Source organism: Aquila chrysaetos, chromosome 12 (genome assembly GCF_900496995.4).
Source record: "Aquila chrysaetos chrysaetos chromosome 12, bAquChr1.4, whole genome shotgun sequence".
Taxonomy (NCBI): Eukaryota; Metazoa; Chordata; class Aves; order Accipitriformes; family Accipitridae; genus Aquila; species Aquila chrysaetos.
The window spans coordinates 42428364-42444381 of NC_044015.1; the positions used below are offsets into that span (position 1 = coordinate 42428364).

General features: G+C 43.0%; 1 protein-coding gene across 3 annotated transcripts in view; it reads right to left on the minus strand.

Moving 5' to 3' along the window:
* Window positions 1–16018, minus strand: part of NEGR1 (neuronal growth regulator 1) — a 297771-nt gene that overhangs the window by 156560 nt on the left and 125193 nt on the right. For all 3 annotated transcript variants that reach the window (XM_030033013.2, XM_030033015.2, XM_030033014.1), the window contains exon 2: window positions 1324–1556. In XM_030033013.2, the coding sequence (XP_029888873.1) occupies window positions 1324–1556 (233 nt within the window). The remainder of the gene's footprint in view (window positions 1–1323; window positions 1557–16018) is intronic.

Sequence of the window (16018 nt, forward strand, 5' to 3'; positions counted from 1 at the left end):
AGAAACAAAACCTATGGATTTTAATGCAAAATCAGCTTACTTTGTCTTCACTTGTTTATTCTGGTTTTAATTAATTTATATTAAATTTCTGAATCTAATAGAATTTCTATTTCTATGTTTGAAAAATTGGTTTATGCATTCTAGCTTTGCTTTTTTTAAGCTGATGAGTTAATTCTTGTTTTTATGACAATGCTTGTGATGGCACACACCAGAGAAGACACTTGCAATGCTCAAATACTGCATCTTTTAAACGCCACTAAAATTTACAGAAAACTTCATACTTAAAGCTTCATGTGGGTAGGACACATCCACACAGGCAGGTAAGCTGAGCACCATGGGAACAGCAAGAAGACCTTCAGGGCTGTGGGGCTGCTGATGGGGTATAAAGTGCTCTGGTGCATCCTTCCCTGCCCCTGAGCTGTGCCGGGAAGGGGACGAGTTTTCCGAGGAGCGACCTGCCACCCTGACCGCCGACGCAGGAGCACCGTGGGGTGAAGCGGTTTTGTGCTTTCTCCCAGGCTGCCCTCGAGGAACTGCCTCAGAAGGAGCCCACAAACCAATTCATTTTCCTCCTTTAAAACTCTCATCAAAATAGTCCTGTAGGAAATCTGGAGCCGGGCTGTTGGGGTGCGAGGGCAGCTGATGGCCATGCCACCTGCAAACTGTGTATGACAGACTGCGCTCTGGCATCTATCTCACTGCATCCATCAGGCGTCTTTTATGTGATACTTTTATTGCATGATCATCAAAGCATGTCTGGTGGCCTTGTTCCGTCCCCAAGGACAGTTGGGTCCTGATCCACAGTGACCCTTCCATGGCCTGCTGCAGTAGCAGCACTGGCTATTTCTGAACACGTCTTGGCATCATAAAGGAAACAAGGATGTTTCTGGCAATATTTGGCAACCTTCTGTGAACTCAGCACCTGAGTATTCACTTTTACATGGTGACTAGGCTGAATTACCATGCAAAACAACCAAATTCTGAGCCATGCAGGAGACCTGTACCAAACTGACAGATAACTGCACAGTACCATTGCCGGGAACTGGACTATTTTCCTCTTATATTTTTACATCTTGTTCAATTGCCAGAAGAGTAGGAGTGAGGATTTAAAGCTGATTTTGGCAAGTTGGAGACCGTTCTGGGCTAATTATCTATTTGCAGGGGCCCAGAGCCAATGGCATATAGAGTCTATGGCTACATACATCCAAGAAAAAAGAAAGAAAAAAAAGCCTTAAAACGTGCTTAGCTGATGTTTCCCATCTACAAACACAGGCTTTTCTAGTACATCTCCAATAACACTTTGCAATTGGTTTAAACACATACCTTGTACAGTTAAGTGCACCTGCATCGTTCTAGGAGTGTGTTGAGTTTGCACAGAACAAGTGTATGGACCGTCATCTGTCACGTCTACGTCCTGTATCTGCAGGCTATATTCTCTTCTATTTGCTGTTGCGATTGAAACTCGAGGATCTACTGACCACTTATCGCTTCCAGCAAAAATAATACTCGACCGATTCAGCCAGGCACCTTTTGAAGCTCCATCTTCCAAGTAACACCTGGGAAAAAAGGTGAAACCGTAAGTATGAAAATGTAGGAGCTTTTAAATACCATTAACTTGCTATTGATTTTTAGACTGAATACAGCTATAATATATTGGAGTTGAACCTCAAAACATGAGTCATTCGTTAATTCACAAATCATCATAAAACCAAAAGCCTATCTTACAAACACACAACAAACATAGATATATTTTTCTGCTATGTTCTTCCTGTCTGATTTTCCTGCTGTGAGTGGTCAGTGGAGCAGTAAGTAGAAAGTCTCAGCTATTTCTGGACTGGACTCAATGACTTCATCGGAGCAGCCCTTTCTGCTCCAGTTTCAGCTCGTAAGGATCAGGAGTCGGCATGTGCGCCTGTGCAAAAGTACCACCCTTTTCCTAAGACATTAAACTTCTGCTTGCTTACTTAAGGAACCAAGGGACTTTTTCCACCAAAATCTCTAATGACAACTTAGTATCCAAAACAATATTTTTGCTTTTCATAAGGTTATTATATTTGCCATTGCTAATCTTATACTCGAGACATTCAACATATGTTTAAAGCAAACATACACTCAATTAGCATTGATTTCCCTGCTGACAACAATGAAATATAGCATAGTTCTACTAACTATTTTTTTAAAATATCTTTGGTATGGTACTGACTCGAATGTGATTTGTTTATTATGCCATACTTTAGCTTTTTTTCAGTTATTATCAGAACAATAACAAAAAATAGTGTTCTTTGGGGTGTAATAGCTACTTTAATTGGAGCTTGGTGAAAAACAACACCCCTACAATCCGAAGCGAATGCACCTCAGACAGATTACTTTCCTTCTAAATTTTAGTTCAAAAATATTCCTCCATAAAGACTTTGTGTTTTTTTTTAAATGAGTACAAAGTACAGCTGGAGAATGAAAACATGTATATCAGAAGAGTTTGACAGCATTTCTACACAACATCTTGGGGGTTTGAACATGGCACTGTAGATTGCGAGGGAATTGCGAGCTGAAGGCTCCGGTGTAGGTACTGCAAACTGAAACTAATCTGTTGAGAAATATAAAGAACAAGGTATATTGCAAAATCTAATTTGTAGTCCGTTTCACCATCTGTAGAATCAAAAACCAGTAGCAGTATTAAAGGTCAATGTTAATTGAAAATCTTTTCTGTAGATATGCAACCAAAAAAAAAGCCACCCAGGCGTAACAGAAGCATAACCTTCTACTAAGGTAATTAGGCACTGCAATATGCTGCTGTTGTCAATATTTTGCATCGCGTATTAGGCAACATTTGTAATTTCTCTCTAAAATAGCTTTCCATCTTAAGTTGCTCACTTGCACACTGGGATGGGGAGAACTGCACTGCGAAGGATACTATCAAATGTCACTGACAAGTCCTAAGAACAGCATGACATCAAGCGCAATTACTAAAACTTTGTGGAAAAAGTGGTAAGAAGCCAGTGAATAATTTTGACAGCAATTCTTAGCACAGCGAAGTAAATAAGAAGGAAAGCAGATGTTTGTGGGGGTGGGATCCCCGCAGAGGCGAGCTGTGCAGTGCTCCCGAACCTCGGACGGGCAGAGCGGTGGCCGGGGGGAGCAGGCTGATGCCGGAGGATGCAAAGCTGCACCGGCGCTGAGGAACCCCGCTCGCTGCTGGAGCTGAAGGAGCGGCCACTCAGCGGCACGCAGGCTGGTAGGATAAAAATGGTCCCAGGAGATGCTCTAATTTTCAATGCAACTGATAGCTTTGGAGTAGCCATCAAACTTCTCTGTCGTCTGGAAAGAGCGGAGTGACACTGGTGACAGGAGGGAGAGCAGGAGACAGAAAGGATGCTAAAGACCGCTTCTCAATCCCACGGGCATTTTAACTGTGTGTTCAACTGATGCTTGGACGATGCAGCCTATATTCTACTTTGCGGTGGTTGACAGTGAAAGCAATTGCTAGGCACGACAGTCTTGGGATGCCCTCTTGAACTTCAGCCACAGCAATGATTTTTGTGAGCAGCTGCCCTGGTTTCAGTTGGGATAGAGTTAATTGTCTTCCTAGTAGCTGGTATAGTGTTATGTTTTGGATTCAGTATGAGAAGAATGTTGATAACACACTGATGTTTTCAGTTGTTGCTAAGTAATGTTTAGACTAAGTCAAGGATTTTTCAGCTTCTCATGCCCAGCCAGCAAGAAGGCTGGAGGGGCACAAGAAGTTGGGAGGGGACACAGCCAGGGCAGCTGACCCAAACTGACCAAAGGGGTATTCCATACCACGTGATATCATGCCTAGTATATATACTGGGGGGAGTTGGCCTCTGGACTGAGGTTAAGGATATTTAACTATGGCTCAAAAACTAAATGAGCATTATACTCCAGTTTTCCATAAAGAAGGTGACATCCAGCATGTGGGAAAAGGCAGAGCAGCTAATGGAGTCAAGGGCAGAGAAGAACCTTAATGGAGTCACGTTTGAGAGCATGAAACTGCAAATCCAGGAGCATGTGGTTTTTTTTTAAACAAACTGAAAGTGATGCTATGTGACTGGGAAATCATAAATGTATTATCTACATTTAAGGAAAAGTGGAGAGTGAATCAGGAAAATTTTAGGCTAACCACCATGCCCACAATAGAATTTAAGGCTTTAAAACAACTTTAGAAGTTGAAGGAAGGTAATACAAAGTGCAACAGACTAATGAGACATTTTTATTTGATAAAGCATTTTTTTACATGAACGAAATCCAACAGAAGAAAAGAATGCAATAGATCTCATCTCTTTGATAAAACATTAAAATAGCACAACTATGGAAACTGTCAGGTGGGAGAAAATGGTGATTTCATAGCAGAAGCATATGGTGGTATTGTTTAAGGGGAAAAATGACATTCCCTTCAGGAATAAGAAACTAGAAGCATCAGGCTGAAATTCTTCAGAAATGGATCATGAATATAACCATTCATTTAATTAATGGTCTCAACATGACATCTGAAAGAATTCTGCAAGAAGCTGCATATGATACGGGATAAAAAATCACAGTTTATATAGCAGAGAATTGGGATGTCATGGGGAAGCATCACTTTGAGGACGGAGAGCACAGCTGACATCTGTGAATCCCTGCAGGAGGAGTTTTGTGGGGTCTGGTCCCATTCGGAGAAGGCAAGGAGCCGCTTTCAAAGTCTTATGAACATTTTCAAATTGATTCTAATGAACAGAAGACTGGGGAGAAGCAGAGAAACCTCAGATTCACTGACATTTTTCTACAATGCATTTCTTTTCTACTGGTATTTCTGTAGCAGCTGGATAGAGTCAGTTATAAATGAATATTTTTGAAGGTAGCCCGTAGTTTCAGTGACTGTTTACCATTTTCCATAACTCCCTCGTTGTTTTTACACGTGCATGCATCCAAAAACATGCAAGAAAGCATTAGCACTATGGCTTCTTCCCACAGAAGAGAAAACCAGCCTCCTCCTCTCCCAGCACACAAAACCAGCCTCCAATTCCCTGCTGTCTGTGCAGCTTGTAAGAAAGAAAATTAGCCTTGCTTAAAAAAAAAAAAAAAAAAAGGACAGAATGAAAGTTGAAATTTTTGATTATTAATTAAAAGACAAAAGTGCAATTCTTATCAGATGTGAAGCAAAGCACATGAAAAGCATGCTGAGAAGGGCAGGGCTCAGGGATGCCATCGCGGCAGCTCCAAAGCATCCTCACAACCTCCTCATGGCACCTGCTCTGAAAGCCCCAAAGGCTGCCAAAAACTTCCCATATAAACACAGCCCTTTTGATATCAAGGCTTTCCTCCTGAGAAAAGGCAAGATACACCAGTGCAGAAACGAACATGAGACCTCTTGCTGTTTTATTTGATATACAAAGGTATTTTCTCAAAATAACTTTCTAAAACAAATAAGAAATTTTGTTTTATTAATTTGTAGGTGCATAGTTATCATGGACAGAGATGAAAACCTGCAAAACCCAACTTTTTTCTATGTCCCACTAATTAGCAAAAAGTATGCAGTCTACAATTGCCGTATAAAACATGAAAACCCAGGACTAAAAATGGAACATATGTTTAGTTGTTGAGGAGGATTTTCAAGTTTGATGAAAAAATAAGTCACAAAAGGTATTTCTAAAAATGTAACTAGGAGAAAACATTTCAGTCTTGTTCAGACCCTGAAGAAGAATGTTGTACTGTGGAAGCACACTGGCTTCAAACTAAAAATGATATTCCAAATAAGGTTCTTTGAAAATAGGTTAAATATTTTACCTCAGACAGGCTCCTTCAATAGCCCAAAGCAGTCTTTTCTCTACATTTACTCAAAAGCCATGCAAGTTCCCTAACACTGTGGAATTGAACTGATTTGAAAATGTTGCAGAATTTGGCTGAAATATTTTGCACAGGATAGCCTTCAAATTAAATAGCAGCCAAGATGCTGTATTTTCCCATTACGCATGTGAGATGCAACAGATAAAGTGCATATTTACTCCATGGAAGAAGCAATCAAATGATTCACCTCAGAAATGTTTTCTAATCTAACAAATTTAATCCCTTGCTGTTTGCAAATCACTTCTCATTTCTGAAAATGCATTTGTTGCTCAAAAGTATTCTGCAGGCAGCTTGGACTACACATTCACCCACGTGTGTTGACGGGCCATTGGAGGCAATGCTTCTGCACTGTAGTTATTGCAGAGGAACAGAAATAAGGACAAATAAGGATTTTTTTCCCTTTAAATGAAGGCTGGGTCTTGTTTTTCCCCCTACCTTCATAATTTTCTATGAAAGAGCAGTCTTTCCACATATGTTTTGTGTGACTTAACCAACCACTTTTGTATGGATGAACATTTGCAAAGGATAAACACCGAGAACAACAAAAATACGAACCCCAAGCAAGCCCGTGGGATCTGACCGGTGCGCGTGGACTCAGACTGCGATACCACAACCGACCTCGTACACAACCTCTGCACTTCTCCCTACAATTGCATTTCTCACATACTCGATCTCTGGATGTACTTTTTCATTTTAACTAAGAACAGTATTTTAACATTATTTTTTAAGCTACAGGTAATGAGAGATAACCCTATATTATTTTCACTGCACGAACATGAACATATCTAGAAACATAACGGCTCTTTTGACTGAAACCCCACAATGGTTCCGCTCCGACGAGAAGACAAATTGCCTCGCTGCACATGCACGCTCTCCCCGTCCGTACCCCTCTCCACCCCGCTGCGCCAGCAGGGATCGGGGCACCCTCAGTGACAACCCAGGCATCTCGCGAGCGAGGGCTGGGGGGAAAACCAGCAAGACCTGGCAAAGCAGACCAGCGAGAACCACCGGGAGCCCAGCTGAAGGGGGCCGCTTGCCACGGCCGCCCCTGGCCGCGCACGTGCCGGGGTGCAGCTCCGCCGGGCGGTGCGATGCCCACGCTCTGCGCCCGGGGTGTGCGTGCACAGGACGACCAAAGCCCTCTGGGACAACCTCTGTTTCCTTAAGACTGCAGCAGTCTAGCTGAGCAAAGTACGTTACAAATCCTAAAACAGGAGTCGCCAAGCTAAGTTTTACTAAAAACCTAAAATTTGGGTTTGCACTCCAGAAAGATCTGCCCGTTAAGTCTTGCAAACATTTCAGGAAACTTAAACACAACTTTTCAGCAAACCTGAGAAGTGAGTTTGAGCAGAGTTTTGATTTCATGTGAACACATGAAGAACAGGCAGCCTTCCACCACAGGTCCCTCAGGATGAGCCCAAGCCTCAAGCTAAGAGCCCAACTCCTCAACTTCTCCTAGTTTTAAGTGCTATAAATACATCAAATAACAACGCCAGATCAACGCACAGTTCTAGACCAGCGCACACAAATCCCCATGGGATCACATTATTGAAGGTGCAGAGTTGCTCTTGCCAGAGGTCTCCTGAGGGAGCCGTGGTCGGTCACCACCCATCGCTGGCAGACAATTCAAGCCAAAGCATGCTGATGTTTAATAAAGTCCAACAACAGAACACGTCTTACAGAAATATATGGGACATAATTTATTGAAAAGATGACAACTAGTAGAAACTGCAAATATTAGTGGCCTTCCCTCTCTTCCCCCTTTATTCTCTTTCCTTAAATTTTGTTTATTTTTGAACTTCCTGCGCATCATGGCAGCCTCTTCTCCAATGTAATTTTTAAAATCTATGCATAGGACCAATTATTTTTAGAAGTTAATAATAACACTGCAGGACAATTAAAGAAAGCATAACAATCATTAAATAAAAGTGACTTTTGTTCTTTTTACCTTTACATTGCTTGGAAATGTATTGATTAAACTATAGCTGAAGTCAGAAGATAATTATTCTATTTTTAAACTTAGAAGATTGGAAAAAAGAACCATTTATTTTTTAACTGATGATTGTAATCAGAAATTCTCTACCCAACAAGCATAAAAAATAGATTTTAATGTTAGCTGTCATATATGGCTGAAGGTATTTTATTATTTTTCTGATCATTATTAATGGGGATGGTCTTCTGTAATTTGTTAAGTACAGAAAAATATAGTCTCACACAGCTTCCTTAAAGTTTTTAATCCTCTCTTTTTGATACCTCCCACTTTCCTAGTTCTCTAGTCTATTATTTCCCCATAATTAAAACATAGACCTATTAATCTTAGTAAAAAACAGTTCTTCTCAGTTGCTTAATTAAAACTGCACAAGGTCTCTTTCTACAAGAGCCTTCCTAGTGCAGCCAGGGTTGGAGCGCCCACCTCACTGCCCTTGAAACAAACCGCATGGGATTGCGCGCAAAGCTTTCTGATGTTCCATATATCGCATGAATTTTTGACACATGCCTATCTCCAAAGAGCCTTCAATACACTCTCTGGGGTTACATCCGCATAGTACTTGGGCAGTACTTAAAATGAAAAAAATCTTCATTCAAGTAGGACCGAAAGCTACCATTATCCTCACTTCTTGTGCAACTGCTCACTTGACCCAGATTGCAAAGCCAAAAGGATAAGTAAGTTAAAAACTGCCTTATAAATCTGTAGGCAAATTCAAGCCACGCAACCCTTTAAATACACCCATTCAGCCCCACGAGACTCCATTTCGTGCTCCCACCTCATCCGTTTCTGCTCCGCTCCCTCCCCAGGCGGGACTGTGGGAGGTGAGCACGAGGAGCTGCGGGAGAGCCGAACGTCCGGGAAAGGCCGCCTGGGGCTATTGGGCCGCCCAGCTTCAGAGTCGTTCAAAACGCATCTGTGACTGAGAGGAGACACCAAGTGACATACTGTGAGACGCTTCCTCCGTAGAACACGTCCCCTAAATGGTAGGACACATATTCCAGGTCAGAATATGACTCATTTCTGTGTAGGCCGTGTCTCCAAAACCAGTAATCCTGTTGCAGTTCAGGTTAAAAGTTCCATCTCATTTACAGAAAGTCCTGGAATCCCTTTCTTTTCCCTGAAAACCTAGAAGAATTTGACTTGAAAATTTTTACAGTTTTATATAGCTGGTGCTTTGGGTGCTGGAGGAGCTGACTGTAACACCCACAAGGGATGACAGCATCCCCTTTCTATCACCCTGCAGTGGGTGAGTGTTCACCAAAGCAGATGTGAAGCACTTAACAGAGTTGTTATTGCTTACTACAGCAACTTTTGTTCCAGTGAAATTGGTTTTGGCATTGAGTTACAGCCACTTTCCTCAGAACATAGAAGACCTTTGCAAAAACAGTGTCGCTAAAATTTTTCAGCTTTAAAGGAGATTGGCTTTGAGCTAAGCAGCAAGGGGAGAGAGAAACACCAGGGTCAGGGTTCAGCCTAGAAAAATACCTAGAAGCGCAGAACATAAAATGATACATCCAAGCTCCAGAACCAGAAAATCACAGCAGAAGCCTGCTAAGAACTTTTGCAAAGTCCTTTTACTGCTGATCTGATAAATGTCTTCTCCGGGTTCTCCACAGATTCTTACGAATAACATCTTAAAAGTTTGTTACGCTAAGGAAACTTCTCCAAACAATAAAAATAACTCAGGTGCAATTATAGGTGTTCCTTTTACTTTTGTGATCAAAATGAGTTTTCTCATGTCTACTATAGCCCAAAGCTTGGAATTCTGCATAAAAAACTGCACAGCTGCTCATTATCATCACAGCTTTTTTCTGATTTTATTTACAGAACAGTCTCAGACCGTCAGGGAGCCGGTGCATCGATGGCCAGTGACAGGGCTGCTGCATGCCGAGCCCCGGCTCGAGATCCGCCCCCAGCAGCGCGTGCGCCGGTACAAGCTCAGTGTATCCGGAGTGTAAAGATGCTGCAGCCCCAACTTCACCATTTTCTCAGGGAGTTAACCTGTGCTACCCGCTGCCAGGCCTGGAAGAGTGAACACAAGGATGGGGAGGTCGCCTGGGGAGCAGACTTGGCCAGCACTCAGCTGCAGCCGCTGGAGCTAAATTATCTCCGAAGTGTAGCAAGCATTAAATATTACAGAGGAATTGCACCTGGGAAGCCAGGCATATAGGATATTAATAACAAGAAAGACTTAATAGAGTTTAAAAATCTTAATCTTAGGAAGATCTTTTCTTTTTTCCCCAAGAAGCAACACTATTTATGAAACATGCAAATGTTAAATTATCCTGCAGAGGGAGACTGTTCTGTTGTGAATGGGACAGAAACCTGCACAGGCGCTTTCTGGAAAGTCTGATAAACAGGAGTTATGTAAAACAGGGGACACAAGCAGTTGTTTTAAAACAGTTTAAAATCAGAACCCCAAAACTCTGTCTCACAGCAGCCAAAACAGACCTAAAACAAATAACCAGCTTTGCTTTGCCTGGCATCTCCTTTGTATGTCAAAGTCCTTAGATCTACGTCTAAAAATGCCTCCTGCTCAAAAAATGACAGCAGCACTCGGCTGAGATGTGATGAGGCTTCTTTATATTGAACGTGCACCTTTCCAGCACCAACTCCCGCCAGGTGCCGAGCCGCCTGCGCCCTCCTGCTCATGGCAAATACCAAACCCACCGTGAATTCCTGTGCGCTCCGTTTCTGAAACGGCACCAGGCCAGTCAGGATTAAAGAAAAGTGGCGCTAATCGATCAAATACAGATTTCAGTTTCTTTCTCTCTACGCAGCCACCAGCTGACAGCAAACATTCGTGAACTTTGCAGCGTTTAATGTAGGTCCTGCAAACACCGCAAACTGTGTTTTGTTCCCCTATGAACCCCCTGCAGCGTCTGCCAAACCCTTTCTCCTTCCTCGCACCCTGGTACCAGTTTTCCTTCTCCACAACCAGCGAGTCCCAACGTCTCCGTTGTTCTTTTTCTTTTCATGTCAGTGGCAGAAAGAGCTCTGATTATACACTGAGGTGTTAACATGCACAAACGAGCCTTTTTCCTTTGAGCTTTGCTCTGCGTGCATTCTGCTTTTTAAGCACCATAAACCGTAGTTGGTACCAAATCCTTTTTCAGAGCAAGTTTTCCCTTCAGGTTCAAAGATGCAGTGTGTCTCCCCTGTAGAGGATGGAGAGTCTCCAAAGCCAGTCTCCCTCCAAGCATCAGGCAGCAGATGCCACAGAAGACGGGTCCCTCCGCCGCTGCTCGGGCAGGGGATTGCTACCCAGGGGGGATCCCTCCAGGAAAACCTTCCTTGCTCTTACCGGCACAGCGCGGGGGTACGACCGAGTCTCCAGCCTCCCCTCATCCCTCCCACAGCCCCTGCTCCAAGGCACCTTTGGGCAAACAGCAGACTAACCTCTTGCACTGACAGCAAAGGAGCTAACGATGTCGTAGCATCTCCTCCCCTTCCAACCTGAACAGACTAACCACGCCTGAGACATTTTACCCAGTGTTTGCAGTCAAATAATTCATTTAGCACCATATCAATACACTTATTCGTAATCACCTCCTTTAAATAAAGACATTCTTCCAAACCTACTACCCTCTATTTTCTGCGACTCTCAGCAGTCCATTACATTGCTTTCTAAAATAGCAGCTCAGAACTGGAGATCTGCAAACTTAAGGAGAAACCAAGATAATTCTTTAAATATTTGCTGACCCATGGACTTTTCCAAAAGGAGCAGATAACAGTATGAGCTTTTTATTTGGCAAACTGCCTGAAATAAATGGGGATGTGCGCTACCTGAATTTTCATGAGTAATTAGCATAATTAACCTCCCTGCTCTGCTCCTGTGCCACTTCCACGGCTCCAGAGAATCGACGTGTTGTTTATTAACCATGAGAACACGTCAGATTTTCTGCTCGATAGCTGGCCATGACAAAGTTGCCAGATACCTGCCAGCCTGCGGATGAAACAAAAGACAAGGCAGAGAGAGAAAGCAGGACAAAACGACTGGGAGAGAAAGCAGAATATATCTTCTTCATTACACATCTCCAGCTTCTTGATTTTATAAACTCGTCTGCCTTGAGATGCTTTAAGTTATTCTAGGAAATCTGTCTCCAGATAAAACATGGATTAGTCCCTAAATCTGAAACATTTTAAATGGAAAATCAGTAGAATATGAGTAATTAATAGTAAAAGCGTTTACTCTTCTACTTCTACCAGATGTTAAATGTAATTTGCTCTACAGCTGACATTATTTGAACTTTAATCTGTATGGGTTTCATCCTCAGGACCTGCCAATCCATCCAAGCCAGGTGAAAGCCCTCTTTCACAGGGGTTTCCTGGCCTCTAACGTTCATCATAACTACCAGCCATGACCATAATGTGTACTTCCCTCCTGCCACAAAGAAGCGGCTTTCTTCCATGGCAGGGACAGAGAAACTGTTAGTATCACAACTGCAATAAATTTATTTGTTGTTTTTATTTATAAGAAAATATTCCCACCCTTTTCCACAGATATATTTTCATATTAAAATGAACAAAACAGTATAGTGTAAAGCTAAGAATTATTAGCTATTAATTAATTATTTCATGGAAGCACACAATATTTTCTCTTTGAAGGCTCAGAAACGATATCACACAACATTATTTGTTCTGACAGTCTTAGTTTCATTTTCAGAGAGTAACTCCCAGCTTAATCATACTATTTGAAATATTAAAAAGGGGCTGGCTGCTGCATTTGATATTTATTAATTTCTAAAGATTTATGATATAGGAACACTGTCTTCCAGAAATTATGAAGAAGAAATTGCCAGTGCAGAAAAGTAAGGAAACATTTCACTGCACGGTTTTATTATTCTGCACTTTTAAGGGAGAGGGGCCTTCGAAAATTTGAGAGCCAATCATGTTTATTTTATAGGAATAGATAAGTCAGCTGTTTCTTCTGACGGTGAAAGCCAACCCAGATGGCAATTTTTTTCGCCCTGCTTTTTTGCCACACAACACTGAAACACAAATTAAAGGAATAAAAAGCAACATAAGCTCTGAGACCATGGCAAGGCAAAGGATCATGTCTAGAGAATGAGAAAACATCGGGTCCGTGAACATACAGTGTTACTTTCCAAATTTTCAATATCACAGCATGTTATTGAAGGATTTTAGCATCCAGAAATATATAACCGAATTAAAACAGCCATGATACTAATTAAGTGCATTTATTTCAGTTTCAGAACAGTTACTTTAGTCTTTATTTTTAATGCTAAAATGAAACAAAGGTTTCTTCACTGACGCAATAAGCTCTGACAAAAAAATGAGGGCTTACAACGGGAGACTGTTACAGTAACGGACACTCAGGATAAAATAATGAGTGTCGGATGGCTGTTATACTCAACATCCACACAAATGCTGTAATTTGATAATGAATACAGCACCATGGCGATGCGGGGCTCACGCCAGCTGCAGCACATTACAGCAAAGAGTGACACAGGCTTGCGGGCAGCAGACACCGCGGGCGCCCGGGGAGCAGAGAGCAGCCCCGACCCCCTTCGTCTAGGAGAAAACTGGAGTATCACCACACCGAATGCAAATATCCGCCCGAGTTTGAGCTTCCAGCCCAGGAGAAGGACCCGGGGTTGCCCGGTGGCCCCGCAGGACTTCGTCCCCAGGAGGAAGGCGTGCGGCCAGACAAGGAAACGCGGGCTCCCACGTGGACGGACCTCCTTGGTAGAAACTTGCTCTGTTTGCATTTCTGCACTTGCCTCTGTAATATTTTAGAAGACTAAACCAAAAGGCAGGTGTGATAGGGACGAAGGGCAAACGCTATAGGAAAACCCCCTAGACCTGTGCTCTGTTGGGCGATTCTCCACGTCGCGCTGCCCGGGGACCCCGTTATCGGCAGCCTGCCGAGGGATGGGAGATGATGCCCTTGTGCTGGCGAGGAGGCTGTCCCGGCTGCCTCGGCTGTCTCTCCCCATACCGCAGTCTCCCTTCTGCTGCCAGGCTGGCCACTGGGACAATGCAGTGCGGTGACCCTGCTAATTTCTGCATTGCCTCCTACCATCGGGAAATTTTATGATGTCTGCCCGCAGAATCAATGCAACGGTGAGGTCCTCTCTACCTGCTTAACTGTTAAGTCTAAAACGCATTAAACATAGCGAGAAAAAAATGTCTACAGGCAAAGGCGTGGGTGCTCCTGCTCCAGAGCGGAGCTGTGATAACTTCACCTCTCCTTTCTCCAGGCAGACCAATGACACCGCCCACAGCTGCCCGGGCTCTGGGGATTTCTTCATATTCAGGTTTTATGTTTCACATATTCTTCCTGAATAGGCTTTTTTCACTAACAAGGCTTAATGAAAAAAACATTCTTTCCAAGTGAAAACAGGTTGGATTTTAGGATTTCCTTATAATAATATCTACACCATGAGTAGATAGGACACGCAAGGCAGGAGATAATTGTGTGCTGTGTCATGTCCTTTATTGGATCAGTATTGACCTGGGACTCTTCTCTGAGAAGGTAATACCAACCCTGCAACGCAATCCTCTCCAGGTTGGTGTAAGTAAAATAATAGAGTTAATGACAGAAGCAAAGCTACCTAGAGAGGTGTAATTCATCATGGAGTGTTTCATGCCATTATCTTAAAAACATACAGTGTAGTAATCACTTGAAGTAGTGATAACACATAATTGTATGCTTCTCATAAATTATAGGTGAATGGGAGTTTCAGCTAATGAGTGCCAAATAGCAGCTCAGGAACTGTAATGATTACAGAAGATGTGGTGATGAATGCATTTATTATTGGGGTATTACAAATCTTTTCATAGCAGAGACGGCAAGTTTATAAATAAATAACCAGCCACAGAGGGACCTGCACGTCTAACCAAGACAACTAAGTTATTAGCCTGCAGTTTAACCAGCCTCTTATACAAAAACATTTTAAAGCTTGGTGAAAACAAAGCAAAGCAAAACAAAGAAAACAAAATTCCCACCCAAACATCTGCATCCATGGGTAGCCACACACTGTTTTGCCGCCACTTGGCAAGAGACGCACTGTTGGTGTATTCTCAACAGAAAAACAAACTTCAGCATCGTTTCTCATGGAAAAGCATCACACCCCCCCAAAATAATGAAAAGCAATAATGCTCCTTTACAGTATAAATAAGGTGCTGCCCAAAGTTAAGAGCTCTTTCGTGTCACTGGTTAGGGTTAGCCCTTGCAGCCGCGAGGGCTGGCGGCAGAGCAGGGAGCAAATCTGGCAGAGACCGTACAGTGCCGCCGTGACCCTGTACTCGTTGCAAACCCCAGCAAAACCCCATTCAAAATGCAGTTTTGAATCTCTTCTTCCTCTGCAACACTCACCATCAGAAAATGCTTTTATCTGACAACAAAAAATAGTAACATCCCTTTGGGGCTTCTCCCTCCTCTCCGGGACAAGAGGAGCGATGGCAGAGGAGGGCAGGTGGCACCGGTGGTGCTGGGGGGAGCTCCGCCAGCCCCGTTTCTGGGGGCTCACCTCCTCCCACAGCCACCCAGCACAAACCAGTAAACACTGAGGGTGAAGACACGGATGGAGAGAGATCAAACCTGTGCTTGCTGGTGTGAATGAGCTTTTTCAGTGATTGCAGTAGAGGCCAACTGGGTCCAGCCTCCTGTTCCCTGTGGAGAAGTATTTCATGAGCACCATCTCAAACATCTCTGCCAGCGCGGCTACTGCTCAGAGCCCCACACACATAACTTGGTTTTATTTTGATTTAGAATGATAGAATCATTTAGGTTGGAAAAGACCTTCAAGATCATTGAGTCCAACCATCATCCATGCCCACTAAACCATGTCATGGAGTACCCCGTCTACGCGCTTTTTGAATACCTCCAGGGATGGTGACTCAACTGCTTCCCTGGGCGGCCTGTTCCAATGTCTGAGAACACTCTCGGTAAAGAAATTTTTCCTAATATCTAACCTAAATCTGCCTTGCTGCAACTTGAGGCCATTTCCTCTCATCCTATCTCCAGCCACCTGACAGAAGAGACCAGCACCCACCTCCCTACACCCCCCTTCAGGGGGGCTTTCTTTTGCTTTTCTTTGCACGCTAAAGTCAGGAGTGATTGTTAGCATTTCAGAGAAGGAAAATGCATGCAAAAAAAGCAAGCAGAAACCAGTATAAATCAAACAAAAAGGAGTATGTGACTTGAAAGCACAAAGCGAC